The 13016-nt window shown below is 38.9% G+C and overlaps 1 protein-coding gene across 3 annotated transcripts in view; it reads left to right on the plus strand.

Moving 5' to 3' along the window:
• The window catches only part of FYB2 (FYN binding protein 2), a 123272-nt gene that overhangs the window by 58555 nt on the left and 51701 nt on the right, over positions 1-13016 (plus strand). For 2 of the 3 annotated variants that reach the window (XM_046661062.1, XM_046661063.1), the window contains exon 5: positions 1573-1673. The exons of the other annotated variant lie outside the window; for it this stretch is intronic. In XM_046661062.1, the coding sequence (XP_046517018.1) occupies positions 1573-1673 (101 nt within the window). The remainder of the gene's footprint in view (positions 1-1572; positions 1674-13016) is intronic. 3 annotated transcript variants of the gene reach the window in all.

Consider the following 13016-nt stretch of genomic DNA (forward strand, 5'->3'; position numbering starts at 1 on the left):
CTTTGTCCTTGTCTTTGAATAATAATTTAGCTGGAAGATAATTTTATATTGACAGATGCCTTTGCTCAGTGCTTTAAGATATTATCCACAATCCCCACCATCTAGTGTTGCTAATGAGAAGTCCATTGCCACTCTGACTGCTGTCCCTTAGTAGTCTTTTCTTTCACTCAACTTTTACATTTTTACTTTTTTGTGCTGATTTATTACATATACATATACATACTGTATAACTGTGGATTTATTGCTATTTCTTATTATCGAAGCTGCTTCAATAGAAGGACTCATGTCCCTTTTCAACTTTAGAAAAGTCTTAGCTATTATTTCAATGTTGACTCCTTCTCATCATCCTTTTTCTTTTTTCCTTCTAGAATCCCTGGTATATATACGTTGGATTCTCTCATTCTATCCTGCCTACTGTTAACTACTCTTTGAATAGTTTCCATCTCTTAACCTCTCTGTGTTACATGCCAGGGGACTTCCTCAGATCTAACTAATTCACCAGTTCTGTCTTCTGCTGTGTCTAGTGTACTTTTCAACCTCTACAGTAAGTTTTTTATTTCAAGAAATATATTTATGATTTTTATAACTTCTTTCTCCTGTCCCCAAATTGGTATGTTCTTTTTTCACACTCTTGTTTTTCCTAGTGGCTTTTATTCCTCAGTTTATTTCTTCAAACACTTAAAACATACTTATTTTAATGTCACTTTCATCTCACTGTATTATTTAATTCTCCCATCAGTTGTACCTTCTTCTACGGCAGTTCATCTCGTTGTGTGATTTGCAGCCCTTCATTAGAAGCTTGTTTTGAGTGGGAATTCTTTCCTTTGGAAACCATCCGTGTGGTGAGCTGTGGAAGCATCTATGCAGAGTGATTTCAGATCCACTTTACAAGGGGGGTTGGATTTCAAGCATCGCTTTTGGCTTTGCTTCTCTGAAATACATAGATCGTATGCGTTTAGAACCCAACCTGTACTTTGGTGCTGGTTTTCGAGTTCCTGATTTCTCAGCAGTGACTCTCTCAGCTCCAGGGGCCATAGTCAGATGGCGAGTCTCCCTGCTTGTTGCCTGGGGGAGTGCACAGAGGTTTTTTAGAATTTGTTTTGCACATGGGATGTCATTTTGTGACTCTGGACTTTATGCTGATAGCTCAGTTCCAGCTTCCCATTCAGATGAGGCCTGTGGCTCAAACTTCACTTCTGACTCAGTCGTTATAGCCCCAGCTGCCCGGTCACTAAGATCTTTCTATATCTGGTCCCAGTTTCCCTTTGAGTCCCTTGGCTGCAATTCTCACTAACATCTTTAATTGTGGGTTTCCTCTGTGTGTCTGGTACCTGGGGATTTTTACCTTATTGATTTCTAGGTGAGTTATGTGGTCTTTGTATAATTCTTTGCAGTTATATTTCATCGAGAATTGTATTTAGAGTAGGGGTGGTGTACCTTCCATATCTGCTGAGGTCACCTTATTGGCCAGACACACTTATATAACTTCTCTAATGAGAAAAAAATACAAAATGTCTTAAAATATGTTTAAAGCAATTATTTTAAGTAACCTTTTTTCTCCATGCTTCTCAGTGCTGAATTTGAAGAACCGCATAATTACGAGGCAACAATTTCGTATCTGAGACACTCTAGCAACTCCATTAACCCGTGCACCGCAAAAGAAATGGCTGATTGTAAGTCTGCTGAGCCAATTAATATTATAACGCTGTGTGGAATGAAAATGTGTCAAAAACGGTATTTTTCTCCTCGCTAACTGTAAGCTTAAAAATTTACAGCCATGCTGTTTACCGTCTCATTTCTTTCTTTTTTTTTTCCTGATCTTGTCTCTTAAAAACATACTTCAATCAAGTGGGCATCAAGGCTCTCTCACAACTCCTAGTGCTGCCTTCTCTGGCCCTCGTCTCTTCTCTTGTTCCCCAATCTGCTTAGATGCTGTGCCTTTTGTAGATATGTGAGAGGGAGGGAAAAATCAAGATATGGCGATTCATTTTTCTTCCTTCTCCTCCTATGGAAACTTCATCTCTCTTCTTGTGGCGTTCTCTTGAAGTCCCCCGGTGGGTCTGTGTGTGAGGAGGGAGATAACAGACTGTGAGAAGTAGGTCCCTGTGTTTAGCAGAGGACAGGAGCAGAGACTCATTTACTGGATCTGACCACAGGTTCAGAGTTAAGTCTTGGTGCCTCTGGTATTGCCAACAAAGCTCAGACCATTCTGTGACAACAGAGACCCTCTCAGGCAAGAAAATGAAGAAGGAGGGACTCATAGCTGTTCTATAAGCTTCTATATCTTTCTTTTGCATATAGGATCAGCCCATTTCTCTACAAAAGGCATGCATATTAGTGCTCAAATAAACACTAGCATTTACTGAGCCTGTACTATGGCTTCCGTGTCATGTACCAGTTCTGGGTTAGGTCCTCTGTGTACATCCCTGCTGAAATAGCAGCGGTACTAACCCACTTTTGGAGACAGAAACTGAAGATCAGAGAGACTGAGTTGCACAAGGTCATGCAAGTAATATGTGGCAGAGCTATAATGTGAAAAGGGCTCAGATTGCCTCTAAGATCCATGCTGTTTCCTCAATTTTATGCTGCTTCTCATTCAAGGATGTTTGATATTCCTTTGGATGTTAGACATTGAAGGATGTCTAACTCCCGGAAAGAGAGTTACAGAGAAATCATCTGGTCTAACCTCTTTATTATACAGACAAGAAGCCCAAGGCTCTGGGAGAGGAGGTCATTTGCGTGGGAACACATACTTAGGAAGTTTGTGGGGTAAGAGTTAGGACCCATTGACATACCCCTCCCCTCCCCCAGGAAATAAGGTGGTGAAGGACTGCTGGAAAAACTCTCTTAGACTGGGAAACTCTATATTCTCCCATATGGCTTGTAAAATACTGGCCATAAGAAGAGTGCCGTCTCCTGCCCCATCGCCCCCAGAAGGCAGTGTCGCTCCGTTCTCGGGGTGTCTGGGCCCTCGCACTGTAGCACGGCTTCTCAACTCCTAACGTTCACATGAATCACCTGGGGATCTTGTTAAAATGTAGATTCTGATTCAGTAGCTCTGGGTCAGGCCTGAGATTCTGCGTTTCTGACAAATTCCCTGGTGATGCTGATGCCGCTGGTCTGCAGACCACACTTTGAATAGAAAGGCTGTGGGCCCCACCTGGGCTACATTCCAACTACAAGCCTTTCTACAAAGATGAGGGCTCACAGGCTCAAGGAGATGCTGCAAACAGAGCCTGCACCTTCTTTCTCTGGACTACATGAGGCCCCCAGAAAGCCCTTCCTGTAAGTGGCTCCCTAAGATCATGTTTGGCTCTCTTCCCTAGGTGCTTCTTCCTCAGGACAGACTGGACTACAGGGAGAGCTATTCATGGGGGTGGCATGGATGGGGTTAGACATATGTAAGGCCCCTTGTGCTATTGGGTGAAGCTGAGGATTGAAAATGGGAAGCTGGACCAGTGGCCTGCATTTGTACTCTCCAGGCCACAAATGTTCAAGGTGGGCCTGCCAGGGGGCATCATTTGAGGTACCCAAAGAAGGACCACTAACCCAGGCTCCTCTTCAGTCTTTCACTGAGGAATTCTTTGTGTACTTCATGGACAGTGCTGCTAAGAAGGCAAGTGTTTATGATTGAAAAGAGTTCAGAAAATAAGCCACTGATGCAATTGAGAGGTAACAGAGGATAGGGCAATGGAAAGGGAGTAGGCTGGGAGAAGGGCAGGTATGGCAAGGGCTTCCCCTGCTAGAGAGGGCATCCTTGTGGGAGATAGGAATAGGCCTGCCAGGGCTGAAGAAGCTGGGGAACCATAGCCTGGGATCCAAAGGATTCTGTTATATGTCCGCACTCCTCTCCCTGCCCCTCTCTAAAGAGCCAAGATACAGTTACCCTACAAGAAAAAGAAAGGAAGGAAGTAGGCTATTTTACCCTGACTTGTCCCTGTTCATTGACTCTTCCCAGTGTCTTCCATTCTCTTTAAGCACTTACTGGTTGAATGACATCTGAACCTCACTTTCTTTATCTACAAAATGGGTATAATATCTCCTTTGTGGAGTTGTTCTGAGTGTTTGATAAAATAATACATTTCGAGTCAAGTGGAATTCTGCTTCTGGGAAGATGGAGCAGATGTACTTTTCCCTAGTCCTCCTGCTAAGGACAACTAAAATATCTGGGTGTTACATATAAAACTAACATAAGAAAACTAGAAGACTCTGAAAAGATAGAAAGAAGAAGGTAGACCAGCTAGGGACCTCAGGACCCAAGGAAGGAGAGGTAGTGAGTTCCCTGGTTTTATTCTTGCCCCATATATCCCAGACTTGGAGCTGAAGAAGGCAGTAACCCAGAAACACCAATAGGCACAGACAGGAACAGCTCCAACAAAAGGCTGCTCTTTCTAGCCAAAGGACCAGGAAAGAAAAAGCCTAGACAGACAGAAAGCCTCTAGACAACAACCATTCTACTCCAGCTAAACATCACAGAAAAAAATGTGGCTCCACCCCCACTAGCCAATGCTGAGTGGGGAGCCTGGATGTCCACCCTCATCAGGCTGCAGTGATGCACCCCAACCCCTCCGCTGCGGTGGTTTCAGAGAATGCCAAGTGGGGAGCTGAAACTTTTGTCCCTGCCAGGATTAACAAAACTTCACCTACAGTGATGGTCAGTGAAGACCACATGGGAAGCTTGGACTCCAACCCCTCACTCAGCAGTAACAAGGTGCCCCTTCCTCTCCCTGTTGGGTGGTATCAGAGGAGACTTATTGGAGAGTCAATACTTTCACAACCACCCAGCAGTAAGGCAGCCACCCTCTCCCTGTAGTATCAGCAGAGGCCACCCGGGGAACAATAACAAGCACTCCTACCCCTCCCAGCCAGGGCATTATCAGCAGGAGCCTGGCAGGGAGCTGGAGCCCCCACCCTGCCCAGTGGTGATAAGGAGCCCTTCCCTCACCTGGGGATCAGGAGGACAGAAGTGGGGACTGAGCCTTCTACCCCAGCTTGGCAAAAAGAAGGCAGTCTCCTCCCTTCTGCTTCCATGAAAAGCCACCTAAAAAAGGGGAGTTAAATAATATCCAGAGACTTATAACACAATACTCCAAATGTCCTGGTCTCAATAGACAATCACTCATCATACCAAAAATCAGGAAAGTCTCAACTTGAATGAAAACAGAGAATCAACAGATGCCAACATTAGGTGACTGAAGTGTTAGAATCTTCTGACAGAGACTTTAAAGCAGCTATTATAAAAATTCTTCCATGAGCAATTATGAACAGGATTGAAACAAATGGAGGAAAAAATAGAGTCTTATTGAAGAAATAGAATGTCTCTGCAAAAAAAATGGAAGAACAAACAAATGGAAACTTTAGAATTGAAAAATGCAGTAAGAAAAATAAAAGGCACAACAGCAGAATGGAGGGAACAGAAGAATCAGTGAACTTGAAAGAAACAATAGAAATTACCCATGTGAACAACAAGGAGAAAATAGACTTGGAAAAAAGATGAACAGAGCTTCAAGCACCTGTTGGACTATAACAGAAGTCTTAAGTTGGAGTTCTGGAAAGAGAGGAGAAAGAGGACATCCTGAAAAAGTACTTAAAGAAATGGTGCTGAAAACTTCCCAAACTTGGTAAAACATATAAAACAACAGATTCGAGAAGCCAAGCAAACTCCAAGTGGGATAAAACCCAGCACACACAAAGAAACAAAATCAAACTTCTGAAAAATAAACACAGAGTAAAAATCTTGAAAGCAGTGAGAGAGAAATGACACATTACCTATAGGTGAAAAACAATTTGAATGACAGTGGATTTCTCATCAGAAACCATGAAAGCCAGAAGGAAGCGGCACAATGTTTCCAAGTGAACAAAGAAAAGAACTATCAACCCAGAATCCTATTACCAGTGAAAATATCCTTCAAGAATGAAGGGTAAATCAAGGCATTCTCAGATGAAGGAAAACTAAGAAAATTTGTTTGCCTCATCTTAAAAGAATAGCTAAAGGAAGTTTTCTAAATAGAAAGGAAACACTAAAAGAACCTTGGAAGAACCGTTCAGAAAAAGAACAATGGAAAGAATACAAATATGAGAAAATATGATGCATCTTCCTTCTTTTGAGTTTCCTAAATTATGTTTGATGGTTGAACCAAATACTTATAACATCATCTGATATAGTTCTAAATGTAGGTAAAGGAAATATTTAAGACAATTATAAGAGGGAGGGTTAGGGACATAAAAGCAAATAGGGTTTCTACTGTTCATGTGAACTGATAAAATGTCCACACCAGTAGAGTATGAAAAGTCTTGTAAATATAATGTAATCCCTAAAGCAACTACTAGAAATGCTATACAGTGAGGTATAATTCAAAATACACACACACACACAAAAAAAAACCCACAAGAGATAAATCATAAAGTATTCTAAAATGGTCAAGTAACCTATGGGAATACAAGAAAGATGAAACAGGAAAGCAAAAAACAGAGCAAACAGAAAACAAAAAATAAAGGGCAGATTTAAGCCCTAACATATCTCTAATTACACTAATTACATTAAAAGTAAATTGCCTAAAAACATCAATTAAAAGACAGAGATTGGCAGAGTGGATCAAAAAACATGAAGCAACTATATGCTGCCTAAAAGAAACTCACTTCAAATATAACAGTATAGGTAGAGCATGTAAAAAGATGGAAAACAATATATCAAATATATCACATTAATCTAAAGAAGGTAGTTGTGACTATATTAACAGGTAAAGTACACTTCAGAGCAAAGAAAATTACCAGAGACATTACATTATGTAATGATAAAAGGATCAATCCACCAAGAAGACTTAGCAATCCTAAACATGTATGCACCAAACTCCAGAGCTGCAAAATATGTGAAGCAAAAGATGAAAGGAGAAATAGACCAAAAAGCTATTACAGTTTGAGACTTTAAACTCCTCTCCCAACAATTGACAGGAAACCTAGACATGAAATCAGCAAGGATACAGGAGAATTCAACACCATCATCCAACAGGATCTAATTGACATCCATAGAACACACAAGAACAAAATACACATACCTATCAAGCGCCCACAAACATATTCCAAGATAGATCATATTCTGAGCCATAAAACAAACGTCAACAAATTTAAAAGAATTAAAATCATGCAGAGTATGTTTTCTGAGTACAATGTAATCAAACTAGAAATCAATAACCAAAAGATAACAGGAAGTGTCTCCAGACACTTAGAAACAAAACAAGACATTTCTAAATAATCATTGGGTCAAAGAGTAAGTCTTGAGGAAAATCAAAACATACATATAAACTGAATGAAAATGAAAATACAACAGATCAAAATTTGTTGGGCACACTTAAGCAATGCTGAAAGGGAAATTTGTTGCACTAAATGCTTACATTAAAAGAGAGGAAAAGCCTCAAATCTAAGATCTTATCTCAAGAACATGGAAGAAGAAGAGGAAAATAAATCCAAAGCAAGTAGAGGGAAGAAATAATAAAGATAAGAACAGAAATAAATGAAATTGAAAACAGAAAAACAGTAGAAAAAAATCAACAAAACCAAAAGCTTGTTCTTTAAAAAGAGCAATAAAATTGACAACACCTAGCAAGACTGACAAGGAAACAAAGAAATAAAACACAAATTAAAAATATCAGGAATAAAACAGAGATATCATTACAAATCTTGCAGACATCAAAAGGATAATAGGGAATAGGGGCTGGCCCAGTGGTATAATGGTTTAAGTTCGTGCATTCTGCATCATCGGCCCAGGGTTTGTGGGTTCGGATGCTGGGTGCAGGCCTACATACCATTCATCAAGCCATAAAATAGAGAAAGCTTGGCATGGATGTTAGCTCAGCAACAATCCTCCTCAAGCAAAAAAAGATAATAAGGGGGTATTATAAACAACTCTACACATATAAATTTTGACAACTTAGATTAAAATGGAACAGTTCCTCAAAAAATGCAAACTATTAAAACTCACTCAATATAAATTATTTGAATAGCCCTGTAACTATTAAGGAAATTGAATGCATAATTTTAAAACTCTCAAAAAGGTTACATCAAAGTGCAGGAAATTTCACTGGAGAATTCTACCAAATGTCTAATACAGAATTATCACCAATTCTGTACAATCTTTTCCAGAAAAATAGAAGAGGAGGAAATACTTCCTAACTCATTTTGTGAAGCTGTCATTACCCTAGTACCAAAAGCAGACAAAGACAGTAAAAACGAAGAAAACGGCAGTAATATCCTCCATGAGTATAGTCATCCAAATCCTTGACAAAATATTAGCAAATAGAATTCAGCAAAATATAAAAAGACTTATATACCATGACCAAGTGTTGTTAATTCCAGGGATGCAAAGGCTAGTTCAATATTCAAAAATCAATCAATGAAATCTACCACATTGGCAACCTAAAGAATCACACAATCATATCAATCTATACAGAAAAAGCATTTGACAAATTCAATTACCTATTCATGATAAAAACTCTTAGAAAAATAGGAGTAGAGGGGAACTTCCTCAACTTAATAAACAGCATTTACAAAAAGCCTATAGCTAACAAGAAAGTTAATGGTGGAACACTGAATTCTTTCCAGACAAGACTGGGAACAAGGCAAGGATGTTCGCTCTTACCAATCCTATTTAACGTAGTGCTGAAAGTTCTAGCCAGCACAATATGGCAAGAAAAGGCATACAGATCAAAAAGAGAGGAACAAATTGTCCTTATTTATGATGATATAATTGTCTAGAAAATCCCAAGAAATTTACCAAAAAACAAAAATACCCTCTCTTACATAAATATGTAAATTGCCTAAAAACAATTGCCTCTCTTAGAACTAATAAATGAGTTCAACAGTGTCATAGGATACAAAACAAACATTAAAGAATCAATTATGTTTCCATATACTAGCAATGAACACATGCACAGTAAAGTTGAAAAACACAATACCATTTACAATTGCTGAAGAAAGAATTATTTAGACTTTAACAAAATATGTATAAGACAAATTTTGAAAACTACAAATTGCTGGTGAAATAATTCAAAAAAAATCTAAATAAATGGAGAAACATACCATATTTATGGATTGGAAAGCTCAGTATAGTAAAAATGTTGATTCTTAAATTGACATACAGGGTTAATGCAATTCCTATAAAAATGAAGCAAGATCTTTTGTAGATATTGACAAGATTGTTCTAAAATGGACAGTCATACATCACTTGATAGCAAGGATACATTCTGAGAAGTGTGTTGTTAGGCGATTTCATTGTTGTGTGAACATCATAGAGCATACTTACACAAACCTTGATGATATAGCCTACGCCACACCTAGGCTGTATGATACTAATCTTATGGGACCACTGTTGTATATGAGATCCATTGTTGACCAAAATGTTGTCATGCAGTGCATGATGTATACAGAAAGGCAAAGGAACTAGAATAGCTTAAAAAAATTTTTTTGAAGAAGAAAAATGGAGAGGTAGCAGAATTCTTAATTTCACAGAAATCAAAACTGTGTGGCATTGGCAAAGAGAAACACCTAGAACAATGAAACAGAATTGAGAACCCAGAATTGAGAACTACACAAATATGCCCAATTGATTTTTTTCTTTTGCAAAGTTGTAAAAAGCAATACAATGGAGGGAAGATAACTTTTACTGGTGGTGTGGGAGCAATTGGATATCCATAGGTAAGAAAACGAATAAATCTTCACCTAAGTCTCACACCTTATACAAAAATTAACTCAAAATGGAGTGATGTCAGCATTATGGTGGAGTAAATTCTCCTGGTAATCTCTCCCCTCCAACATACAATGAAAAGGACATTCATACTCCAACAGAAGACATCCAAACAGAACACAAAAAAAGTCAGAGAGACCCAGGCAGTGATACGACAGAGGGCAGAGAGGCTGCAGCCCCCCTTGGAGGCAGTGGAACGTGGTAGGTGGAAATTTTGCTCCCTCCCATAAAGACTGTGATCCGAGGCTGTGGGAGGCCTCCAGGAGGAAAGGAATGGGGGAAGGAAGGTTTGTCCATGGGAACATCAAGGATCCCTGAGGGCCCTTGCAGCCTAGAGGGAAGCCCTCTACTGGGGTGAAAGCTTTTGCTGGGGGGTGACCTCATCAAGCCAACACCCCAGGAAAGCAGATAGCGAGAGCAGAGTGAGAAAACCCTGAGAGCATGCAGAAGAAAGTGCCCCTCCTACCAGCTGCCCAGCCGGGTTCCACTGCCTGGCATCTCATGGAAGGCAGAGGGCTCAGACTACGCAGCTCTCAACCCCCACCCAGTGGTGATAGGCAGTAACTGTGACCAAATAACACCAGTATGCTGGGGAAAAAAAGACCCACTCCCTCTAGCAATATCAAACACTATGTTAGATCTCCAGACCAGCGAGAAAATGACAAGTACCCAGACATCAGTCCTGAGGACACAGAAGTATGTAATCTAAATGACAAAGAATTCAAAGTAGCTATCATCAAAAAACTCAACGAATTAAAAGAGGATATAGAGAAAGAATTCAATGAGTTTAGGAGCTACTTCACAAAAGAAATTGAAACTATAAAGAAGAATTGGTCACAAATATTAGAGATGAAAGACACAATGGAAGAAATAAAACAAAATATGGATTCCCTGAATGCTTGAGCAGACATCATAGACAAGCAAAACAGCATAATCGAGGAGAGACATGTTGAAATGCTCCAGATAGATGAGGAGAGAGAACTAAGACTAAAAAGAAAAGAAGAGAGTCTCTGAGAAATAGCCAACTCAATTAGGAAATGCAATGTAAGAATTATAGGTATTCAAGAAGGAGAAGAGAAGTAGAATGGAGCAGAAACCTTGTTCAAAGAAATAATAGCAGAGAACTTCCCAAACCTAGGGAAGGAGATGGAAATCCATGTGGAAGAGTATATCAGATCTCCTAAATATGTCAATGTAAAAAGACCTACTGCAAGGCATATAGTAGTGAAACTGGCAAAAGTGAATGGCAAAGAAAGAATTCTAAGGGCAGCAAGGCAGAAGAAAATAACCTACAAAAGAACCCCTATCGGGCTTTCAGTGGATTTCTCTGCAGAAAACTTACGGGCTAGGAGAGAATGGAATGACATATTCAAATCTTTGGAGAATAAAAACTTTTAGCCAGGAATACTCTATCCAGTGAAAATATCCTTCATGTATGATGGAGAAATAAAAACTTTCCCAGACAAACATAAACTAAGGGAGTTCATAGCCATGAGACCCCTGCCCCCAGAAGAAATCCTCAAGAAGGCCCTCATACCTGAAAAAAAAGGGAGAAAGAGGTTACAAAACATGGAGTAAGGAGAATCAGAACAGGATAGCAAATACTCAAGTATAGCATTAAAGAAAAAGGGAAGGAAAACACCAAAAACAAAGATAGTCTTGTCATTTTAACCACAAAGTCATAATACAAGATGGAATAAGATGTCAGAAAAACAACTTAGAAGGGGAAGAGTAAAGGGACTGAATTGGTTTAGTCTAAGGAAATAAGAGGCCATCAGAAATGGGACTATGTTATCCACGAGATTTTGAATACAAACCTCATGGTAACCACTAAACAAAAAAGCAGAACGGAGACACAATTAATAAATAAGGAGATAACAAAGAAACATAGCATAAAAAACTATATAACTCAACTGGTAGACCAAAGTACAGTGGAATTACATGAAAAGCTAGACCAGTTGGACTTAATAGACATATATAGAACACTCCATCCAAAAACAGCAGAATACACATTCTCCTCAAGTGCGCATGGAACATTCTCAAGGATAGACCATATGTTGGGAAAAAAGGGAAGCCTCAATAAATTTAAGAAAATTGATATAATAACAAGCATCTTCTCTGATCACAGTGCTGTAAAGCTAGAAAGTAATTACAAGAAAAAGGGACAATGATGTGGAGACTAAACAACATGCTATTGAACAAGCAATGGATCATTGAAGAAATTAAGGAAGAAATAAAAAAATATCTGGAGAGAGATGAAAATGAAAACATACCATACCAACTCATATGGGATGCAGCCAAAGCCATATTAAGAGGGAAATTCATTGCAAAACAGGCTCACCTTAACAAACAAGAAAAATCCCAAATAAGCAATCTCGAACTACACCTAACTGAATTAGAAAAAGAAAAACAACCAAAGCCCAAAGTCAGCAGAAGGAGAGAAATAATAAAAATCAGAGTAGAAATAAATGCTATTGAAACAAAAAAGGCAGTAGAAAGGATCAGTGAAACAAAGAGCTAGTTCTTTGAGAAGATAAATAAAATTGACAAACCCCTAGCCAGACTTACAAAGAAAAAAAGAGAGAAAGCTCAGATAAATAAAATTAGAAATGAAAGAGGAGAAATAACAATGGATACCACAGAAATACAATGGAATATAAGAGAACACTCCAAAAAACTATATGCCAACAAAATGGAAAATCTAGAGGAAATGCATAAATTCTTAGACTCTTATAACCTCCCAAAGGTGAATCAAGAAAAAATAGAGCATCTGAGTAGACCAATCAAAGTAAAGAGACTGAAACAGTAATCGAAAGAATCTGAAAGAATAAAAGCCCAGGACTAGATGGCTTCCCTGGGGAATTCTATGAAACTTTCAGAGACGATTTAATACGTATCCTTCTCAAGCTATTCCAAAAAATTAGGGAAGATAGAACACTTCCTTACACATTCTACGAGGCCAACATCACTGTGATACCAAAGCCTGACAAGGACAACACAAAAAAGGAAAACTACAGGCCAATATCATTGATGAACATAGATGCAAAAATCCTGAACAAAATATTGGCAACCCAAATACAGCAATACATCAAAAGGATCATACATCATGACCAAGTGGGATTTATACCAGGGACACAGGGATGGTTCAACCTCTGCAAATCAATCAATGTGATAAACCACATTAACAAAATGAGGAATAAAAACCACATGATCATCTCAACAGATGCAGAGAAAGCATTTGACAAGATCCAACATCCACTTATGATAAAAACTCTTA

Source organism: Equus quagga, chromosome 5 (assembly GCF_021613505.1).
Source record: "Equus quagga isolate Etosha38 chromosome 5, UCLA_HA_Equagga_1.0, whole genome shotgun sequence".
Lineage (NCBI taxonomy): Eukaryota > Metazoa > Chordata > Mammalia > Perissodactyla > Equidae > Equus > Equus quagga.